Below are 22,100 nucleotides of genomic sequence, written 5' to 3'. Positions count from 1 at the left end.
TTAGAACGAATTGAAGGACCGTTATTTTTCTCGCGTCGGATGGGTTACCCCCGAATTTTCCAAAACCAAGTCTGAATCGAATAGGTCTCCACCGTGGGTAGTCCTAATCCTCTGCGGTCACTGGAAGGTGGGCCCGATTTAGCGAGGACCCCACATGTTGGTGAGCTGCCACTGTGCCACTGGGCGGCACTCGCTGATGTCCACATCAGTGACCAATAAGCAGCATCAGCTACCGGAGAAGAATGGTCCAACAAGGAGACTGAGGAATGGTCAACACATTCGGCAAGCAACATGTTTCGCGCTGCCTGCCTGACCAATCCGTTATCTTCTTCCCCGATGCATGCATCATCATTTCCTCGCCTTCTTCGTCTCGCCCAAATCTGCTGCGTGATCGATCGCTTCCACTGCAGCATGCATCCGTTTCGTGCTCCTGCAACTGCCATGATCTGTTTAGCCATGCTACTGCTGATCACTCTCCCAATAGCTAGCTCCACCGTTGATGCCATAAACACGACCAACACCACATCGCCGTTCTGCGAGCCGGCGAGGTGCGGGAACCTTACCATCGGCTATCCATTCTGGCTCGCCGGCAAGCATCCGCCGGAGTGTGGCTACCGAACTTTTCAGGTCACGTGCGACCATAGAAATGCTTCCCTCAAGAACGGCATCTGGACGTACCAAATCCAGCGCATCTTCTACCACAACAGCTCCTTCATGGTCACCAACGAGCAGCTGACGGACGGCCAGTGCGTCATCGAGAGTTTTGTCAACGCCTCCTCCGACCTCGGCCTCACGCAGTTCAAGATTAGCCCCATAAACCGGGAGCTCGTCTTCCTCTACAACTGCAGCCAGAGTCGACGGCAGCTTCCAATCTCTTGGGCGCCCGTGAGTTGTGCGAAAAATGAATCGTCCAACTCGTATGCCTGGCTTGCGGGGAAGTACAAGCCTGATGACGATTTCAGACAACTGCCGGGGAACTGCACGGTGTCAATGATCCCGGTGCTGGGGTACGACGGTGCGGTGGCGAAGAACTACGAGCGGCTCATCAAGGGTGGATTTCTTCTCGACTACACGGCCGCGGCGGGGCCGGACGATTGCGAAGATTGCTCGAGGAGCGGCGGCTGGTGTCGGGTGAATGTCACCTACGATGGGCTAGAGTGCCAATGCCCCGAAGGCCTGACGTCCTCCGGATTCACGTGTGGTAAGTTCGTTTCCGCTTACGATCCCATTTCTTCCCCGTTCCGTTTTTTTTTTCATCAGCATTCCCTTCGTTTCTGTTTTGCGGTGATTTCGATTCGCTAGCCCTAACGAGATGGAATGATAGATGATCATATCGACAAATCGTACCCTTGTTGGGAGAAAAATGGTTGTTCACGGGCATGATTTACCAACCCAATTAGCTGACCATCTACAGTTACATAGGCTATCCAAAACGAACAAAACATCGACTTGGCCAGCGAATCATGTTAGAAAACGATATGCAAATAAACGATAAAAAATAATATATCAATCACAGAAGACACGAGATTTAACGTGGAAAACCCTTCACTATATCGGGGTGAGAAAAAAACCACGGACGCCAGCCAACAAAATATCTTCACTATATCGGGGTGAGGTTACAGCGCTGCACGGCAGCTTACAAGAGGTATATATATGAAGTGGAACCCTAAAAGGGATGACGATTCGTACCGCGGGGACTCCGCCCCCGCACCCCTAGGCGTCCCCAGGTGCACAACCCAATGGGTCAGTTTGGTCTTTATTAAGTGCAAATGAATTTGGATCACAACTCAACAAATGATGTACAGAGAGAAAGAAAGAGCATCGTTTTTCACGCACAAGTTTCCCGAACTATTAGACGTTGTGTTTTTTAAAAAAAGCTTTATATAGAAAAGTTGTTTTAAAAAACATATTAATAGATTTTTCAAGTTTAAAATAAGCATATTTAATTAATTATGTATTAATAGTTTACCTCGTAGTTTTACTTATCTTCTCATTTTTCTCTATCTCTCTTCTCAATCACAGTTGGTACACTTAGCTCAATCAATATTATCGGTGGTGATGCATTGGTTAGTGTTCAGGAAAAGCTATCCTTGTTCTCGGAACCTAACTCTGTTTTCTGAATAAGTGAATAATAACCACGTGCAATTCTACAGTCAATGGGGAAGCATTATTATGAATTAAATTTAAAAATATACTATTTATTTAATTTATTTTTAAAAATATTCGGGATGTAAATTTTATTGTAGAAATATACCATCGATCTCGCTCTACCGTTGAGCGAAAATGACGCAGAGGTGACGTTGAGGACGGTATCGCGCGGAGAAAGCGTGAGACCCCGCGGACTCGTGCTGCTAGGGCGCGAGACCGTGCGGTCTCGCGCGGTGACGGCGCAAGAGCGCGGTAAGGACGAGCGGTCTCGCTCAAGCAGAGAGCGACACCATCCTAAACTACATTAGGTTAGTGACTAATGACCTAATTAATTATTTAACTAATAATAATTAGCGATTAATTAATAATTAATTAACCATTAATCATGGTAATTAATCACTAATTAACCATTTTGAAATCTTGTATCGCTGATTGGTTAAGCGAGACCGGACGGTCTCGCTCTTCCATTTCGCGAGACCGCGCGGTCTCGCTTTTTCCCAGCGCGATACCGCCTATGATGTCACGTCCACGTCACTTTCGCGCAACGGTTGTGCGAGATCGACGGTATATTTTTGTAAAAAGTTTTGAATTCCGAATATTTCTAAAAATAAAATGAATGAACAGTATATTTCTAAATTTAATTCGCATTATTATAGTGTTCACCTTTATGTCATCCATCAACGTGGTAGAACTCAATTTGAGATGCTAAAATTCTGGAGGGACGTTAGAGTACTCATTAGCCAAATGATTTTATCAGCTATACTTTTTTTATCGAGAAAAAATGTCAGTAGGACTGATGGCATTTTTTACCATTGAGGGAGTTCATGTGGCAACGTTGAGTCAATGACCAAGATTGCTATTCTTGTCTAACACTCCTAGGGGTTAAGTAGCCTAAATCATTGACACACTTTAGCCCATAAAAATTAACTATCACCATGGTTTCTATATATACCAGCACCAAACCTTTGGTTAGGACAAGAATAAATCTTGACACAAAAATGACTACAAATTAAATATGTCTCAATATTTTATTTAGTTGAAGTATTGTTAACATTTTATAATACACACATCCATAAATATGGTATAGCTTAGTTTGGTGCTAAAATTCTGGAGTGTAATATATTCATCGGATAGGTCTAATGCATGCACAGCAGTGTGTGTCAGTTGTCACCAACACAAATATATTGCTTTCGGTCCAACGAGCAATGTTTCGGCCTATAAAGAAATGTACATGAAAAGTTTATACATATTTTTTTATTCATATAGAACTTTATAAATGGAAAATTTTTGCATAGAAACATTTTGGTACCTGATTTTTTTGCAAATGAATTTGAAAAGAACTTAACATGTGTCTATAGTCCACATATAAAGAACATCACTATGGTTGTTTTATTAGTGCCCCGAACTTCATGTGGTTGGGCGCGGGCTAAAGTAAGAATATTATCACACATGTGGTTCTATATTTTATTTTACATATCATTAACATTTTATAATATGTATCCGACCAATTTAATTTTACCAACCAATAATATCCCTACAAACTAGACGGACTACAAATTAACACAATCAAAATGTTTTCTCTATCCAACAATTATATATAAAAACTCCACCTTTTTCAGCAGTTGTTCAAATCATAAGATGTTTAGTAAGTATTTTACAAGTACAATAATACTTCAAAAAGTGCTTTCACACTAGTATATTAATTTTGTACCGCCTTCGCTCCATAATAAGTGCATTTTTCAGGGTTTTAATCTCCCGCTAAACGGCCGCTATTTCCCGCTATAGCTGTTTGAGAAGGGTTCTAGCTATTTGCTCTCATGTACAATTTAGCCGTTATAGCTCCATTTAGCCCGCTATAGCTATTTGAGAAGTTAACCGCTAAATACCTTAGCCCGCTATTTAAAACATTGATTTTTAGAATTCAAACGTCTCATAAAATAGTGTTCTAGATTATTTGTTGTCTTATCAATCACATCTTGTTCGGATTTCTTCCTATTTTAACCCCAAACACCCTCAACTCCCAATCACTCCCCTATTTAGGTTGTTTTCGTTGTTGTGTGTTGGGAACACATTTCCAGCATACGGAAAATGGTGCGGTCCATTAGCACGTGATTAATTAAGTATTAACTAGTTATTTTTTTCAAAAATAGAACAATATGATTTAAGCAACTTTTTTTTAAAAAAACACGCCATTTATCAGTTTGAAAAGCATACATGTGGAACACGAAGGAGTTGAGTTGGGAAATTTGGGGAAAGAACTCAGCCTTAATGATGAACATAAAGGTCAATTTTCTTCCAGATATTTTGATTTCTAAATGCTAGAAATGCACTTATTATGGTACGCATATGTAGCAGTTATGTTGTTGATAGAATACATCATGATACTCCTAAACAAATGTTTCGAGTTTAATTTTTTAAGACTTCATAAGAAACCCTATAGAGCTAAAAAAAAAAGAAAAGGGAAAAACTCTACGGATCCTCCCACAATTACCCATTTTGCTCCTGCCAAAGCCGTCGCCAGTCGCCACCTCCATTAGTTTAATTAATTAGACCTCTGAATACTCTCTGCATTTTTTTATACATTCCCCTTGGTCGGCAAGCATCAATGTCAGCTGAGCAATGCTTGTAAAAGATGCTGGCTGAATTGATCAAAATCATTTTGTTGAAAATAAAAAGGATCAAAATTAGATTCTAATTAACAGCTGCCTGCTAACCAGTGACCACGCAGTGTGTAAATGGAACATGGTAGAAAGTGTCAGATGTCAGAAAAATCGGCACTTTTCTTGTACCGCTACCTCATCGATCATATTCATCCCTGCATTCAACTTGATTGAGACTCCAACCTTAAGATGATAAAATCCCATAAATAAACATTTATACCTCTTTTTGGGTATCGCCGGGAAGGCCGAAGGAGGCCATCCAAGTATATTAAGAAGAAATAAAGTTACAAGAAAAAACTCGACAGAGACTGTCGAGGTCGAAGGTGCATCGAAATGCACAACCAAAGCCACATGCTAATCACACAAGCACAACCCACTGAGAGAAAAACCTAGCACCGAGACGACCCCCGCTATGCGTGGCCGATCGCCGCCGGGCCAACGACAACACCACAAAGACGAGACTCTAAAAGCGATGCCCCCAAGGAGGTCACGACATCAAGGATGCCGCCATCGCCCATCTAAGGAGATGTGGTTTTCACCTAGAGAAAACTCGCCAAGGGAGAAAGGTATCCTTGCCAGCGCCCTCAAGGAGGTTACGACGCCCAAAAGCGTAGCCGCTGCCAGCCCGATGAATCATCAGGCGAGGCTTTCACCCGGAAACCTTTCAACCTTGCTTGAGGTTCGTCGCCCATCAACTCAGGAACCACCTCACAAGCAGATCAGCACGAGGCCTCCACCACACCGCGCCGGCGCCCCTCCACCGGCCGACCACCACACTTGCTGCATAGAGCTGCCGCTACCCTGGGAACTGGCCCAGACCTCCTCCGTCCCGCCACCCGCCAGCCTCCTTGCCAGCTTTGGCCGAAGGAGAACCCGGAATTGGACGGCGTCGCGTTGGCGGTCTGAGCTCCCCTCGCTAACCGGCTGCCGCCTCAATCCAACATAGAAACTCCCCACAGAGAAGGGGATGAGCTTCAGGAAGGGCGAGGGTGCAGGCCGGCAGCGAGGAAGACGACCCACTGCCGCCAGCTCCCTTAGCACTGCCATCACTCCCTTCACGCCCTGCCTCAGTGCCTACGAGCCGCCATGCCCACCCCAACGCCACCACCGCTGCACCAGAAGGCCAGACCGCCGCCGTCCGACCGCCCATGCCGCGCCGCGCCGACCACGGGCCACGATCTGGCCGCACCCTCCGGGAGGGTCGCCGCCGCCGTCCATCCGCCCAGGCCGCCGCTGGATGCAGTTGGCCCCGCCCTCCGTGAGGGCTGCTGCCGCCGCGCCGACCCCCGGCCGCCGCCCCGTGCTGGACCATGGTGTCCCACGGCCGCCCGCGCCGAGCCGCGACACGCGCGCCGCCTCTGAGCCCCGGCCGTCGCGCCGGGGGTAGGGCGGCCAGATCCGACCACCACCGGATCCGCCGCCGTCACCAGGCCGCGCCGCGCCGCCACCCCGCGCTTGCCCGCGACGCCCCGCGGCCGACCGCGCGCCGCCGGCGAGCCCTGGCCGTCGCGCGCTCCCGATCCGGACGTGGGGCGGCCAGATTTGGCCAAAGAAGTGCCGGATCCGCCGCCACCCCGAGCTGCCCCGCCGTCGTCGCCTCCGGCCGTGGTGGTAGACATCGTCAGCCCAACTCTGTCCTCCTCGCGCCAAGGAAAGGGTTGCTACAGTGGAAGGCCTCGCCGCCGCCTTCGGCGGCGGGGTGAAGAAAGAGGAGGGGGAGTGGCGGCATGGGCGGCTAGGGTTTCGCCCCCCAAGCCGCTCGCGCGAGAGCGACGCGGGGGATTTAGAATTCTTTTTGGGTATCGATACACATACACCGTAAAAGAAAATGTTTCAAAACACCTCGCTAGTACTGGTGCTCCTGGCTGTATTCGCCACCGCGACGCACGCGCAGCTGGTCGGCGAGAGCTGCGCGCCGGCGGCATGCGGCAACCTGACCATCAAGTACCCGTTCTGGCTGCGCGGCCGGCAGCCTGCCTACTGCGGCCACCCTACCTTCGCCGTCACCTGCGACGACGACGACGACCCCACCGGCGCGACCGCGTCGCCGCCGCCCAGCCTGAACGGCTCCTACCTCCGCGTCCTCGCCATCCACTACGGCAACAGCTCCGTCGTGGCCTTCCATGCCAACCTGGTCGAGAGCTCCGCCTGCCGCGCCACCCGGTTCAACATGTCCAGCAGCCTCGCGCTCTCGCTGCTCGCCGTCAGCCGCGCCAACGCGGGCCTCCTCTTCTCCGCGAACTGCTCGCGGACGCCGCCGACGGGGTCGCTCCCGGTGAACTGCACCGGTTTCAGCGGCGGCGGCGAGTGGTTCCTGTCCCTGAATCGGATGTACGATCCCGGCGGCCCCGCGCGGGCGGTGGACACGGTGGGTTGCCAGTACTCGGTGGTGCCCGTGCTGCCATGGTCGGAGCTGAGATCGGCGCGTGACTACGCGGGGCTCGTGAGGCGCGGATTTCTGCTCGAGTGGACGTCGGTGCCGGTCGACTGCGCGGCGTGCAACGCCAGCGGCGGGGAGTGCCGCTACGACGCCGGCGCCATGGGGTTCGGGTGCTCCTGCCCCGGCGGCCGCCTGCAGCCGGCGACATGCGGTGAGTGATTTGTCCCGCGACTCGTTGAAACCTCTGCATTTCTTTTGCCGCGCATGCAGCCGAAAAATCATCTGCTCGTAGCAGCCGAAATGAGTAGACTATGATCAGTTTGACCATTTCAGCTCAACCGTTGATAAAACATACCGAATCAGTTTGACTAGCATTGTCAACTGGGGAGTGCCAATAGTACGCACACACGTGTCATTAGTATAAATTCAAAAGGAACTAAAAATAATCGACGTGTTAGTGATGGATTCAGATAATATATTCCTCGAAAACTCTTTTTTAGTGGTAGGTTACTTGTAGGCCGGTAGAACCAACCCACACAAGAGGACAGAATCGTGACAGGTGATTCCACCAGCCGATCTTGACCGTTGATCCAAACCAATGTCCGTTAATCAGAGTTACTTACCATCACGGCCTTTTTACTCCCTGCAAAAGTCAAAATCAGGAGAAACGGTTGGTCTAAAATTACTAACCTACTAACTTATCTTTCATCCCCTGGTAAATCTAGTCGTATTCTTCTTTTTTCGGGGAATTCCAGTCGTATTCAAACAGATATATAACACGCTATGTTAGGTGCAAATATTTTTCAGCTGAAGCCCTCAGAGTTGTTCATCCGTTTCTTTAAAATACTGAAGTTTAATTAGCACACGAGTAGTTTGCAAGTTGTAAGGTCTAAATTGATTTCCAAGTCGGTGCTCAGATAATTCCATCTAGTCACTACGACATGAGTGACCCATCACCAAGTTTTCACTTACCCCGGAGAAAAAGAAGGAATAGTCACTAGTGATTCATACGGCATGAATGACATAACGCTGTCGACAATTGACCTGCACCACTAGTTTATTTACATCGCGATTAGAAGATTAAAACTGTCCTTGTCTCCCTCCTCACAAGTCAGAGACGATGCTGACTTCCCCATTATTTCTGCTGATAAAAAAAAAGTCTAACAAATCGGAAAGACTAGTCAAGAAAAACAAGGCAATGGCAATAGCATTTCTCGAGCATTAGACCTTCCCCTCCCTTTCCAGCATTCTGCTGCTCTCCAATCCGGCCTCCATTGTGTAGCAGCTAGCTCCACGAGCGGCAAGATGCACCCGACCTTGTTGTGCTTGCCACTCTTGGCCTCCTTGCTCCTCCTGTGCCACCGCGCGCGCGCCGAGTGCGAGCCGGCGACATGCGGCAACCTCACCGTCAGGTACCCATTCTGGCTAGGCGGCCCCAACTTCAACCAGTCCAACCAGTCGTCGCCGTCGTCAGCTCTGGCCTCCTGTGGCCATCCGGCTTTCGAGGTGTGGTGTAACGGCGGCGTGGCGTCGTTGAGGGGCTCGCAAATCCTCGTCCTCAGCATCGACTACAACAGCAGCTCATTCGTCGCGGCACACAAAAGGGTCGCCGACGGCGGCGACGGCGTGTGCCGCACCGACTTCAACATATCGTCCAGCCTAGCCCTCAGCCCGTTCACGATCAGCAGCAGCAACCGGGCCATCTGCTTCCTCTACAGCTGCAACGGCACGGAGCCACCGGAGATCGACGGCCTTGTGAACGCCACCATCTCCAGCTGCAGTAAGCCTATCTACGCGTACCTCGGCGGGATCTACGACCGTGATAATCCACCGGCGATCAAAGCCGGGAACTGCACGTACTCGTACCTGCCGGTGCTGTGGCCGGACTCGCCGGCGAACTTGACGGCGGGGACAAACTACAGCCCGCAGTTCAAGAAGGGGTTCGTGTTGGAGTGGCAGAAGAACGGGTTCGGCGACTGCGACGCCTGTAACGGGAGCGGCGGTCAGTGCCGGTACATCAACGATTCCGCGGCGGCGTTCGCGTGCCTCTGCTCCGACGGCAAGCTGCGCCGCTCGACATGCCCCGGTGAGTACCACACTTGCCTATCGCCCAATCTGACGCATGTGTTAGCTAGTTGAAGATTTTGGCTCGGTGTACGGTTAACTGGACGGCCAAATTGGCGCGTTGCGATCGGTAGCCATGTACTCCGATCCCAAAGTTGCAATCTCTCGTAGGTCCCATGTGGATTTGGAGTTGAATTACTGGCCCACGTCAATGTCCTTGGATTTTACTCAACCTCTCGCTCGCTCGCGGTCTCGGGTAGTTACATGGGCGGCTGGCTAGTCAGCTGCAGAGATGGTGGTAAATTTTGGGAGGGTTTGCCTCGGTGGTGACGTTGACGACGACTTATCAAGCAGGCTGCAGGCAGGAGTTGACATGGGCGGCTAGTCACTGGTTCTTCCATTGACCACCCAGCGTGATTGATTCTTGGGTAAACGCATGAATTCCGTCCTTTCCTTTGTCTCTGTCTCCCAACTTCCCAGGGCAGAGATCCTTCTGATCCTTCTGCTTCCCCCTCTTCTTTTTCCCCCGAAAATTCACCATTCTCATTAGTGAACTGGTTCATTATTAGGACAAATAAGACGTTAGCAGTAGTTGCCTGAAGCTTCGAGTGTGTTGAGCTGGTCCATAAACTAATGCTCATAGTAGGTGACAATGTAAATCATTAGTACATGATCACCAAGTGGCATTCTGCGTAGAAGTACCAAAATAGTGGGGACAGATGGGCACGGGCTAAATTTGGCATCGTGCACGGCGCACCAGCCGCTACCAGGGGCTTTCTTTGAACTGATAAGGCTAACGGGATAAGTTACGCTTTATATCTTTCGAAAGCGGTCAATCGGAGTTGTTAGAAGTGGCGGGCCATGAATTTTTGGAGCCGAAAGAAGCGAATATTAAGGAAAGACCTAATATCAAATAATTAGAAGGGTTGATACTTTGAACCCAGATCGTCTCGTTCACCATCTTGTGGAGCTAGCCGGAAGACCCTGGACGTTTCTCAAATTTTTGGAGCCCAACATATACGCAGACATAATTGGAAACACAATGGAAAGCTCAACATATAAGACATCATAATGGTGCGATCTATTGGCTTCTTAACCTTAGTTACTGCTCCCTCCGGTACAAAAATCTTGATGTTTTAACCTTGTAAATGGTGATTGCGAATTGTTAATGCTTCTATCTTAGCATGTTATATTGGACCGCTTTGCCCTACATGCTTGGAAGTAAAAACCAAGTAAAAAAGCTAGGGAATTGGACCTTTAGCTCGCACCGATACAGGTGATTAATTCAAACCAACGGCAGCAGTGTAGTGATTACCATGAGTACAATACTATATTTAATATGGTAAAATAGTAAATTGATACTGTAATATGGAGTAAATCACTTCTTGGTATGTGAGATCATGTTCAAAACATCAATAATTTTGAAACTGGAAGGAGTACACACTGCCCTTCTCAACTTTTAAACGCTACTATTTCCAAAAAGAAAACTTTAAAATGCAATAAACAGATATGAAAAACTGTTCCCTCAAAAAATATATGAAAAATTCAAAACAGGAAATGCGGTAGTGCTAGAAATATGAAATTATGAACTTTAATCAGTGTAGTTTGTATTGAAATTTTAATACAATGGGGAATGAAAGCTTATATAAAAATAAAAAATATATAGAAAATGCAAAACAATATACTACCTTGGTGCCCCCATTAACGATAGTACTAGAGATTGCCACCACTAAGCTAATTCCGGTCTATGAGTCTATCCAAGTGCTTTTACATAAAAGAGCATTGTGAGCTTTGCTGATAATGACATAGATTTCGGCAAAATATGGTACCAAATGCTAATGCCTTTCCTGCAAAGATTCTGATTCTAGGAGTTGATAGATACCTACATAATTTTTAGGCTTACTTTTTTTTCAAAATTACTTTCCAAATTGTTGAAATGAATTTTGTGCTCTACGCTCCTAAAATATATTTTCTCAAAAAAATATTCTATTGTATTGCACACTTGTTTTAAGTTCATTTATTAAATGTTTAATTTATAACTACAATCAAGTAGATAATCTGTACAACAATCCACTTAATAATCCTTAGATTGTGTTTGAGTGATGAAATGAGAAAATTAAGAAGATACAACAAACAAGATGAGTCATTAGCTTATATGAATTGAGTATTAACTGTTTTAAATTTGAAACTATATGAATTGAGTATTACTTTATTATATTTATCTATAAACATAGTTAAACATGAGACAGTTTGACTGACCAAAAATCAAAACAACTTATAATCTAAAACGGAGGGAGTACTGGTTAGTGGTAGGAACTAGCAACGCAGCACATATGTGTTCAATCTGCATTAGGTTTTTGGTTAGAGAGAAGATACTAGATATTAACACGTTTTTATCAGAAAGTACTCCTTCTGTCCTATATTATTAGGTTCAGAAAAATGTATCTACAAGTTCTCATAATATTAGGATATGTCAAATTAGGTAGGTTTTTATTAAACACATGAAGTATTCTGTAGGAGTTTTTTTTTAGTTTTAGTTACATCCGTACAGGTAAGCGTTGACCGGTTGGAAAGTGGACTAGTCTCTGCTTACCGGCAAGAGTAGGTGTGGAACAAAGGGCGTAGTAGCCTGTTATACAACAGGTAGAAAACAATGGTGGACAGCAGCGTGCACTAGCTAGCTGGAAGAGGGTTAATAGGAGTACACGACGATGAGTCCGGACAAACTGGTCCAGTCACATCAGGGCGGTTATAACAGCTAGCTGCCCATAGGGCACCCCGGAAACTCGCACGCGTGGACGACGATCGTTCGTGTATCAGGTCAAACATTTCGACACAGAGGAATAGTTCCCGTGTGCAAAGTTTCTTACTTCCATCTCCCCCACAAACTTCCATCTCCTTCAGAAATCCCCTATCCCCCTCCTCCTCTTTCTGTCTCGATGTCCCCGAGCTTCTTCTTTGTCGTCGTCTCGGCCTGGTCGCTAGCGCTGATGCTCGCCGCGGCGGCGAGGGGAGCCGAGGAGGAAGGAGGAGGAGGCTGCCTGGGCAGCCAGAAATGCGGCGACCTGAATATCTCCTCTCCGTTCTGGATCATCCAGGGCCAGGCGGATAAGCCGTGTGGTCCTCTGGATTACCAGGTATATTGCAACAACTCCACCGGCGTCGCAACTCTTCGAAGCTCTACAGACAGCGGGTTTGATATCATCAACATATCATATGGGGACCGTACTATGCTCGTCTTTGATGTCCATAAGCTAGCTCGCCTGAATAACTCCACCGGCTGCAGTATCCCAGTGTTTAACACCTTCGCCAAGCTGCCCATCACGTTTACAATCAGCCCTTCCAATCACAACCTCGTCTTCTACAACTGCACCGAGGCGCCGCCGGCGGAGCAGCAGCAACAACTGGGGCTCGTGGAGACGAGATGCGGTAACAACACGTTTGCTCGCCTGGGAGGGCGTTTCCACGGGGAGGGCGACTACGACAAGTACTATTTGGAAGGCTGCAGCAGAAACAGCACCGTCTTCTTGCCGGTGCTGGAACCGCCTGATGGCAAGGCGAACGCCAGCAGGTATGTGGAGCTCGTGGGTGGAGGCTTCCTCATAACATGGGACCTGCCACCGCCAGTGACATCTTCTGGTAAGTTCACCCTCCCTGAAACTATTAGGATCAAGTTCGTATAGAAAATCCACTGTATATCCTGATACTTCCGATCTCCAAGCGAGTACTAGTAGAATACGGTTCTCGCTCATCAGCGTGTAGGACAGGGAATCTGTCGATTGGCTGATAGGGTCGTCATCTTGCCCAATCGTGGCGGCTGGGCAACAGGGATGAGCAAGAATTAAACTAGAATTAAAGTGATCAAAGCAGTGGACCATGACCGTCCTTTCGCATTCCATCTCACTCCGGTGCCATTCCTTCCAATCTTCGATCCTGTTCTGGTACATGACTGAGAAGACCATGCACATCTGTTGGAATTGGAACCGATACGGCAAGACGATGAGGCCGTAGACAGCCATTATCCAGTCAATTTTTTCGGCCACTACAGAGAATTCCCAAAGTTAAATGTATCGTACTAGAAGAAGAAGTAGCAGTATTAATTCTCTCATGTCTTCCTCAATCCTCATCAACAACACATCACCAATTCATCCTCTTCGTTTTCGATGCCCTCTCCTTCCTTGTTCCTCTTGTTCGCCTGCCTCGCCTGGGCGAGTCAAGCAGCGAATACGGCGGCAGACAATCGTCCACAAGAAGGCTGCGCGGCCAGTACTGTATGTGGCAAGGTGACCATCTCGTCGCCGTTCGCCGTCGTGCCGGAGCAGGCAACGGAGAGCAAATGCGGCTGGCTTGGATTCCAGGTTATCTGCCACAACGACACTCCATACCTCGGCTACTACAAGCCCAGATATCGGATCCAGATCCTCGACATCTTCTACGGCAACAATTCATTGCTCGTCTCTGACATCCACAAGCTCGGTGACTTCATTGTCTTCTCCGGCGTCAGCAAAGAATACTCCTGCCATGTTCCGAGGACCAACACCTCCTCCAAGGTCGGCCTCCCGTTCTCCATCAGCACCACCAATCTCAACCTCTTCCTGTACAGTTGCAATAAGGCGCTTGTGCCGCGGGACGGAGACGACGACCTCGTGGAGACGAGGTGCGGCAACAAGACGTTTGCTCGCGTAGGAGGGAATTACAGTGATTCGGGCGACTACCCGGCGTTTTACATGGAAGGCTGCAATGCTACCGTCGTGCCGGTGCTGGGCACGGACGCGAGGAGCTATGAGCAGCTCATCCGCGACGGCTTCCTCTTGACATGGCAAGAGACGCCGTCATCTGGTAAGTTCGTTCGCGAAATTATCCATTTAATCATCACTTTCGGGAGGAGGAAATGCGTAAAATTTATGGTGTCAACTTTATCGAATCCGTTAATCAATCAGTGACTTGTTTATTGGTTGATAAGGCAGTCGTCATCGCTAATCCATCTCCGACCTTTGGATATCGAAATCAGAGAAATATATGCAAAAACTATACTCCCTTCGTTTCACGATGTAAATCATTTTAGCGTTTCTTACGTTAATATTGATGTTAATTAATCTAGACATATATACCTATCTAGATTTATTAACATCAATATAAACGTGAAAAATACTATAGTGATGAAACGGAGAAAATAGTACGGAGTACTTCGTCAAGAAGCTGTAGCAGCAGAGAGAGTAGTAGCAATGTAGCAGTATGTTCAATCCGTAGACTTTGACCGGTCAAAACCGCTTCGCCACCGTCCTTTTGCCCCACGCCTCATATCCCATCCCTCGATCTCTCGTCCCCTTCTTCTCTCTCATATAATCCATTTCACCACTGCATTCCGTAGTTGATTTGCGTACCCAAGTCCACCAGATATGCCTCCGCTCATACTGCTACTGCTGGTAGCTTCCTTCCTCGAGTTGCCGGCACCGGCGAGCTCGTCTAGTCCTGGCTGCTTGCCCACGCCATGCGGCAAGCTGACCATCTCCTACCCGTTCTGGCTGGAGGAGCCCGGCCGGCCGCCGTGCGGGTCGCCGCCCTTCCAGCTCAAGTGCAACGCCACCGGCGCATACCTCACGCACACCATCTACGAGGCGTATCGCGTTGTTGATATCTTCACCGGAAACCACACCGTCCATGTGGTGGACGAGAATCTCCCGCTCGCCACCGGCTGCCCGGCGCCGCCGTTCAACATCTCCGATGGCATCTGGCAGGCGCCGTTCGTCATCAGCGAAGCCAACGCAGAGCTGCGCTTCCTCTCGTGTAACAAGTCACTTCCGGCGGCGGCTGCTCCTCCCGGCTTCCATAGCCTGCCTTGTGATGACCAAAACTCCTCCGTCCGGCTCGTCAGCGACCACCATTTACACGAGGATGGGATTCCACCGGGCTGTAACTTCACGGTTGTGCCGATCGTTCAGCGTCACAATGGGAGTATGGCCGGCTATATTGCCAGCATGAGGAGTGGGTTTCTACTAGAGTGGGCGGTGGTTTCAGGGGATTGTCCCAAATGTCAAGTAAGCGGCGGGAATTGCACGTACAGCGACGACCTGGAGTTCGCCTGCAATTGCCCCGACGGGATGCACCCTGACAAGTGTAGAGAGTTCAGAAAATCGGAAGAGCACGGTAAATTTGTCCAGTCAATTATCAATTAGAATAAAAATTTTAACATAGTTCTGTGAACATGCAGCCTAGGCCATCCTAACCGATTCAATGCATCCAAAGTGTGTTCATCTAGTTGATAGTTTTCTTTATATATATAGAAAAGAATGACACATCATTTCGTTATACAGGAAGATTTCCATGCTACTGTGGCCTAATGTCCACTAGATAAACTCTTATTATAATAATGCGCGTGACATCTAGTTTTGCTATCGAGGAAAGAAATTAAACACAGCATTGTCACAGCAATGTTCATAAGAATATAAAATGCAAAGTGGATATTGATATTTTTGTTTTGAATTATGAGTGTTTGCTTCAAGTTCCTGCTGTTTTGGTTGTTAGTTTCTCATCAAACAATTATTTCACTGATGGGAACATTGGCATTTGGCAGCTTATGGAATCCTAGTCAAACGTGTTACGTGTAGTTTGAAGTATTCAACTACACTATCTGATAAAGATATCATACCAATACCATGTTCCAATTTTTCTTCTGCTGATTGCTGACTGACGAAGAAATCCCTCATCTGATTGACAGCAAATACCCTTTCATTTTCTAATCCTTAATTAGTGTGTTCCAAACATGTGGAAAGCATAAATTGCATCTGTATTTCTGTTGAATTAGGCTGAAAAGTTGTATAAGCACTGTCCTTCGTTTCAACAGGGGGTTAGGGGAGCAATGATACCCTAACAATGTGATTATGAATGATCATTCTATTTGTTCATGGCATATTTGTGCAAGGTATTAAAAGTCTGTTCTTCTGCAGGTTCAAGAAGCAAGAGTCACATAATAGGAATAGGTGAGTATAATTCATTCTTGTTTCTTGGACTTCCCCAACCATTCAAAATGTAATTATGAAGATATGCTTCAGATCCTTGGTTCTCACATATTGATAGTGCTCTGTCTCTGTTATTGCAGCATGTGGATCAAGCGGCGGAATATTATTGATTGTATCTATATTCATTTTTGCTTGGCACAAACGCAAGAAGAGGAAACAAACCCGAGATTTGAAAGATCTCATGCATAGTTCATCTTCAATGCAATCATACAGCAAAGACCTTGAGTTGGGTGGTTCTCCCCATATATTCACTTACGAGGAACTTGAAGAGGCTACTGCTGGATTTAGTGCCTCGAGGGAACTTGGTGATGGTGGTTTTGGAACTGTTTACAAAGGTAGGAGAATATGTTTGCACAACTCCCTTGTTGTTAATAGATTTCTCATCTAATCACTTCCTCATTAGCATGCCTAATTGCATGCGACAGGGGCTCCGTTGAACTTTGTTCCATAATAGATAACTTCCCCTATTAACTTAGCAGTTACAATTCTTCCTTTCTGCCATTCAGGAAAGCTCCGGGATGGGAGAGTAGTTGCAGTGAAGCGCCTTTACAAGAACAACTACAGACGAGTAGAGCAATTCCTAAATGAGGTAGACATTTTGTCCCGCCTACTGCACCAGAACCTTGTTATCCTATATGGCTGCACGTCTCGTTCTAGCCGTGACCTTCTCTTGGTCTATGAGTACATCCCAAATGGGACAGTTGCAGACCATCTACATGGACCCCGTGCAGGAGAACGAGGCCTCACATGGCCTGTAAGAATGACAATTGCGATAGAAACGGCTGAGGCACTGGCATACCTTCATGCAGTTGAAATCATACACCGTGATGTCAAGACCAACAACATATTGCTGGACAACAACTTCCATGTCAAAGTTGCGGACTTTGGACTATCGCGCCTGTTCCCGCTTGAAGTCACCCATGTATCAACTGTTCCACAGGGCACACCAGGGTATGTTGACCCAGTGTACCACCAGTGCTACAAGCTAACCGATAAGAGTGATGTGTATAGCTTTGGTGTTGTGTTGATAGAGCTAATTTCCTCAAAACCAGCTGTGGACATGTCCAGGAGCCACAGTGACATTAACTTGGCTAACATGGCTCTCAACAGAATTCAGAACCATGAAGTTGATCAGTTGGTTGATCCAGAGATCGGCTATGAGACTGACAGTGAAACAAAGAGGATGGTAGATCTGGTGGCCGAGCTGGCCTTTCAGTGCTTGCAGATGGACAGAGAGAGCAGGCCACCAATTAAGGAGGTAGTGGAGGTCCTGAATTGTATCAAGAACGGGGAATGTCCAGCGGAAAAGATGAACAAGAATGCGTCTCCAAAGGAAGATTCGCATCTGCTGAAGGACAGCCTACAGTATTCGCCTGACTCAGTAATCCATAGATTTCATAGCCAATCTACTAACCACTCGGTAGCATCAAACTCTAGCGGATGATGAGAAACTTTGTATTGATTCTGATGAAATAAGGATAACTAAGTTGTCCCCTCTTGGTTGATGGACTAATTAATACTACAAGTGTTTGACTATGAGCTTGGCAGAAATTCAGACAATTGGTGAATGCGGTAGGAGAAATACAGGGTTCAAACAATCTCGTGTAATCTAGTGTTCAGTGTGTTCATGATTTCAGGTTAGCGAGTGGTATCAGGGAGAACACATCCCATTGTTACCCTAACTAGAGGTTGCAATTTTGCAAGCATTCCTCCCCTTTTTCCTATGAACTGCATGTACGAATTTGCAACACAAACATTTGGAATTGCGGGCAAAGCGTACCTGGCTGCAAGAATGCAGTGGCAGATGCAACCGATTCTCGTCTGATCCCCCGGCAGGCGCGGATCCAAATCTAACCTGCCGCGCCGCGCGCGGCGTCCTCGTCTCTCCACGCCGATGAGTCCGGGGACGCTCGACCGCGCACAGCCCGTGCTAAATTTCGCCTCCGTTTTGGGGTGGGGGATTCGCCGGCCGCCCGGTCTCCCCGGCGGCGAGTCGGCGCGTGCCCTAGGCCCGAGGCGTGGAGACGACGCGGCGGCGCTTTGAAGCGCTTGCTGTAATCCGTGGGCTGGATGGACTTACTTCTAGGCCCATTACAACGCCTTCGATTAAGTGGGCCAGGTGCTGTTAACATTATGGCCTTTTCACTAGGCCGGCAAATCATAGACGAAGTTAGCCAGATGTCAAAGACCTTCAATACAAATCTAAAACTTTCTTCTCTAAATCACAAAATTTTCAATTGAATATCTGGAACTTTCACCTTGAGATTACGAAAACTTCCAATTCAAATATAAATCCTCCCAATTCAAAATTAAAAACTTTTAGCTATATACTCAAATCCTCTCTTCTCCTTCGACATCAACTATCACCACCATAGGCACAATGACATCGTGTGTGCCGTGCCACTGCTCCTGCTCTAGAGAGGTCAGCATGAGCCCAATGCGGCGCGTGGTGGCTGGAGCAACAATAACAAATAGACGGAGTTCCTGCAAGGGGAATATCAGTCGACTATTGATACCGGAGCTTCGACGGAGCTAGAGGTAGCGCTGCATGAGTAAAAAAGAAGATGAAGAGGGAGGGATGGAGGGTGGCCATGGACAAGGATGGGTGACGGCTAGCCACTTCGTCGACGTTGAACGGGAATGGGAGAAGAGGTATTGGTGGGCCTTAATTACAGGATAAAGTTTTCACTATTTCGCTAACTTGCGAGCTTGCCTTTTTCGATTTTGTTCACGTATAGTGGACTATGATATTGTACAATTATCTCTATCTCTAAATATCAGTGATTTTATCCATGTAGATAATGATAATAGTACTAAGCACATCTTCCATGGTCCCCACTTCAACATTATCAGACAAGTTCTTTCATTAAGACGACACACCATTCCCATGTCACATGGGAACAAAGTCACAGAGCGACTTGCTCGAATGAACGCGTCAAATCACCCCATCACCCCCCAACGCATAAATCGATGCTTTTGTTTCGTCCAAATCTCACTGGGATCCGAAGATGACATGCATACACTGGTGTAATAAGCAGAGGGGGAGACTCCCCCGATGATTCGAACAGTATCGCACCAAATTTCGCGCGTCTTTTAGCGCCCGGGCAGTTAGCGCCTGACGGTGATGCTGATGCGACGTACTCTCCCGCGCATTTTTCTTTCTTTCTTTTTGGACGCTGGATCAGCAGACAACTCCCGCGTCTTCCTCTCGTAGCCTCCATATGGCAGCCTGCTGCGTATTGCGGCTCTCACAAGCCACTCCTAAACTATGAAATCGTCACGTAGAATACAGTATATTTCATGACTGATTTTACAGATTTCACCTTGGCATAAGAAAGGTGTCTAAGAAAGTGTGAAGCTATACATTCAGGGGTGGCGTGATAACATTATTCCTGAAGTTGAGGTCTAGCACGGACAGATGACATAGGAATAATAAAAGAATTCCATATGGCAAATTTTAAAGACGGTAAAGCACAATTCGAGGATTAGCTCCAGAATCCCAGATCATCTCCAAGTGAGCAACAGTATCTCAGGGCTACCAACCAGCTGAAAAATTAAGTGAGAGAGAATACTAGTACTACTAGCTAGCTGCTAGGAGTAGTATATAACTGTACTGTCCTAGCTGAGATCGGCAGCAGGAGCGACCTGGAGGCTGGAGGATAGATGGCCAGGACGACGCTCTACAGGCCAAGGGTGAAGAGCTTCTGGGTGCTCGTGCGCCGCCTTCTCTGCTGCCGCCGCAAGAGTTACAGGCCGGATTATGCGGCTGCCGGGGAGGAGGACGACGGCGAGAAGAGCAGCCTCCTCTTGACCAGCAGAAGCTCTTTGGAGGAGCTCCTGGTGTCGGACGACGCCGACGACGACGGCGCCATCGACGACGCCGCCGTGACCTGCCGGAACGCGTCGCTGTGCGCCAAGAAAGATGGTCAGGCGCCGGTGGTCGTGCTACCACCACCGGGGCTGCATCACCCAGTGATGGCTCGGCCGGCGCACGGCATGGTGACGACGTCGTCGGGCGGCGGCCGTGATGGTGCGGCCGTGCAGTGCCGGCGGCGGTTCATGTTCGGCGGGCTCCGGCGGCGGCTGATGATGAGGAGACCGTGGCGGCCGGTGCTCGTCGCCATCCCGGAGTGAGCATGGACAAACCAGAAATGACATTCCGGTAAAATCCGTTGGAATTGAATCAATCGATTGCAGTATGCATATACTCTAGTGTAGCTTTGCGTGTTGCTCGGTTTCTTTCTTTGTTCGTTGCTTGCTGCAGTATGTGACTATACTAGCTATTGATGCTTCTATCACTGTTCTGTAATCATCAACGATGTCGGTGCATAACAGCATACTTGAACATGTCCAGTGTCTTTGCTGTGAAGCAAAATTGCAACCCTGCTACTCTGTTTTTCACTTATCGTTGAAATTATGAAAGCATCTCTAGAAATAAATCTAAAAAATATTTTTTTTAAAAAAAATCTACGGATAGTTTTAAAGTAAAAGGAAGCTAAATTTTAAAATTTTTCGCGGCACAGATTCGTAGAAAAAGGAAACGAAGTACAGTGAAGCGATCTGCTGCTCGGTCTTTGACAAATCCAATTGATCATTGGGAGCTTTTGATACTCTCGAGATATTCTTAGATTGAATTTAAAATTTTCAAAATGATGTGACGTAGCACCTTGGCACCTTGGCAATGTGCTATACAACCAAAAGCTATGCTGGCTAGCTTTGCTTTTAGCACGAGAACTGCCAAGGATGGCAGGAAATCTGGGTCATGTCTGTTTGGATTTGCCTGCATGCTCCAACTGCTTTCGGCTGGACCTTGACTGAGCTATTAGGCAGCAGCTAGCACAAAATGCCAGTTTCACCTGATGATTTCGTTTAGACCAAATCCAGGTTCGTTTCAGTGACACAAACGATACCATTGGAATGGCCAGCCCTCGTTTCGTTGGGCTGACATTATTTGGCCTAAACGGAAACTGGGCTCACGTAACTGGGCCTCGCCCACGGTCCATAGACCCTACGGCGTCAGCTTGAATCGTAGCCGCAAACGCGCCTCCATCCAACGGTTGCTTTGGACCAAGTGGGGTTCGGGGAATTCTTTTCCGAACCCGAGTCGCCTTAACAGGCTAACATGCAAGACAAATGCCCATTTTCATGGGCTTTCGTGGGAGCTCTGAGCTCTCCCTACCAACTCCAGCCTCAAATATATGAGCTACAAAACAAAAAAAAATGGTCCAAGATTGCGGGGAAAGGTGGAACATTTGCCAGGCAGCCGGTAAACTTGAAGGGAACTCCAAATCGAGAGTCCTCAAGAAAATCGGACAGAAAAAATCAACAATTAAAATAATGTAATTGAATCGTAGATCAGATAATTATAGGAGAAAAAATATTTTAGAGATAATTAGTTTAGGAGAAAAAAATATATTAGAGATTCATACATGTATTGTGGATAGAGTAGAGAGGGAGTAGTACATGTAGTCACACCGATCGGTAGTGTTATCCCGTAATTGGGAAACAGTGGCTCGTAGGGGTTCGGCAAAGAATTCTCCGAACCCCAATCAGACAAATACAACCGCTGGATGGAGACGATTGTGCGGCTAAGATTTAAATTGACGTGGCTCTACGGGCCGCGGCCATGGACCCTGGCCCGTACCGCCGTACGCTACGTGAAGAACCTTGAAGCCTAGCCACAGGCTTCCATCTAACGGTTTTCTTTACCCGGTGGGAGTTGGAGAATTATTTTTCGAACCCATCAGCGTTTAGCTAGTTTTTTTTTTTTGCGGGGAAAGGGAGATATATTACTCAGAATCAGAACAAACAAGTTGCAAAATAAGATTA

At 47.6% G+C, this 22,100-nt stretch overlaps 2 protein-coding genes across 7 annotated transcripts; both read left to right on the top strand.

The window, feature by feature from the left end:
- Positions 1-289: 289 nt before the first annotated feature.
- Positions 290-17,807, top strand: LOC4325700 (LEAF RUST 10 DISEASE-RESISTANCE LOCUS RECEPTOR-LIKE PROTEIN KINASE-like 1.2). Of its 6 annotated transcripts, none has more exons than XM_066308969.1 (4): positions 290-1,201; positions 16,200-16,232; positions 16,352-16,606; positions 16,778-17,807. In XM_066308969.1, exons 1-4 carry the CDS (start codon positions 292-294, stop codon positions 17,713-17,715), a joined length of 2,136 nt encoding a protein of 711 aa, XP_066165066.1. In that variant the 5' UTR covers positions 290-291; the 3' UTR covers positions 17,716-17,807. The 6 variants fall into 6 exon arrangements, with proteins under 6 accessions (XP_066165066.1, XP_066165071.1, XP_015642171.1 ...); XM_066308974.1 differs by lacking the exon at positions 290-1,201 and adding an exon at positions 6,547-7,399; XM_015786685.3 differs by lacking the exon at positions 290-1,201 and adding an exon at positions 8,319-9,274.
- Positions 17,808-19,904: 2,097 nt separating this feature from the next.
- On the top strand, positions 19,905-20,618 carry LOC4325699 (uncharacterized). Its single transcript, XM_015787029.3, has one exon. The coding sequence runs from the start codon at positions 19,935-19,937 to the stop codon at positions 20,403-20,405; it is 471 nt and encodes a 156-aa protein (XP_015642515.1). The 5' UTR covers positions 19,905-19,934; the 3' UTR covers positions 20,406-20,618.
- Positions 20,619-22,100: the final 1,482 nt, after the last annotated feature.

Source organism: Oryza sativa, chromosome 1 (assembly GCF_034140825.1).
Source record: "Oryza sativa Japonica Group chromosome 1, ASM3414082v1".
In the NCBI taxonomy this organism is placed as follows: Eukaryota; Viridiplantae; Streptophyta; class Magnoliopsida; order Poales; family Poaceae; genus Oryza; species Oryza sativa.
Note: the sequence above shows the minus strand (reverse complement) of the source record. Positions and strands in the feature narration are given on the sequence as shown.

Excerpts from the sequence above, each read along its gene's own strand:
- LOC4325700 (XM_066308969.1), top strand. The coding sequence starts at position 292 with ATGTTTCGCGCTGCCTGCCTGACCAATCCGTTATCTTCTTCCCCGATG. Across the intron at positions 16,233-16,351 it reads GAGTCACATAATAGGAATAG|CATGTGGATCAAGCGGCGGA; the intron begins GTGAGTATAATT and ends CTGTTATTGCAG. Across the intron at positions 16,607-16,777 it reads TTTTGGAACTGTTTACAAAG|GAAAGCTCCGGGATGGGAGA; the intron begins GTAGGAGAATAT and ends TCTGCCATTCAG.
- LOC4325699 (XM_015787029.3), top strand. The coding sequence starts at position 19,935 with ATGGCCAGGACGACGCTCTACAGGCCAAGGGTGAAGAGCTTCTGGGTG.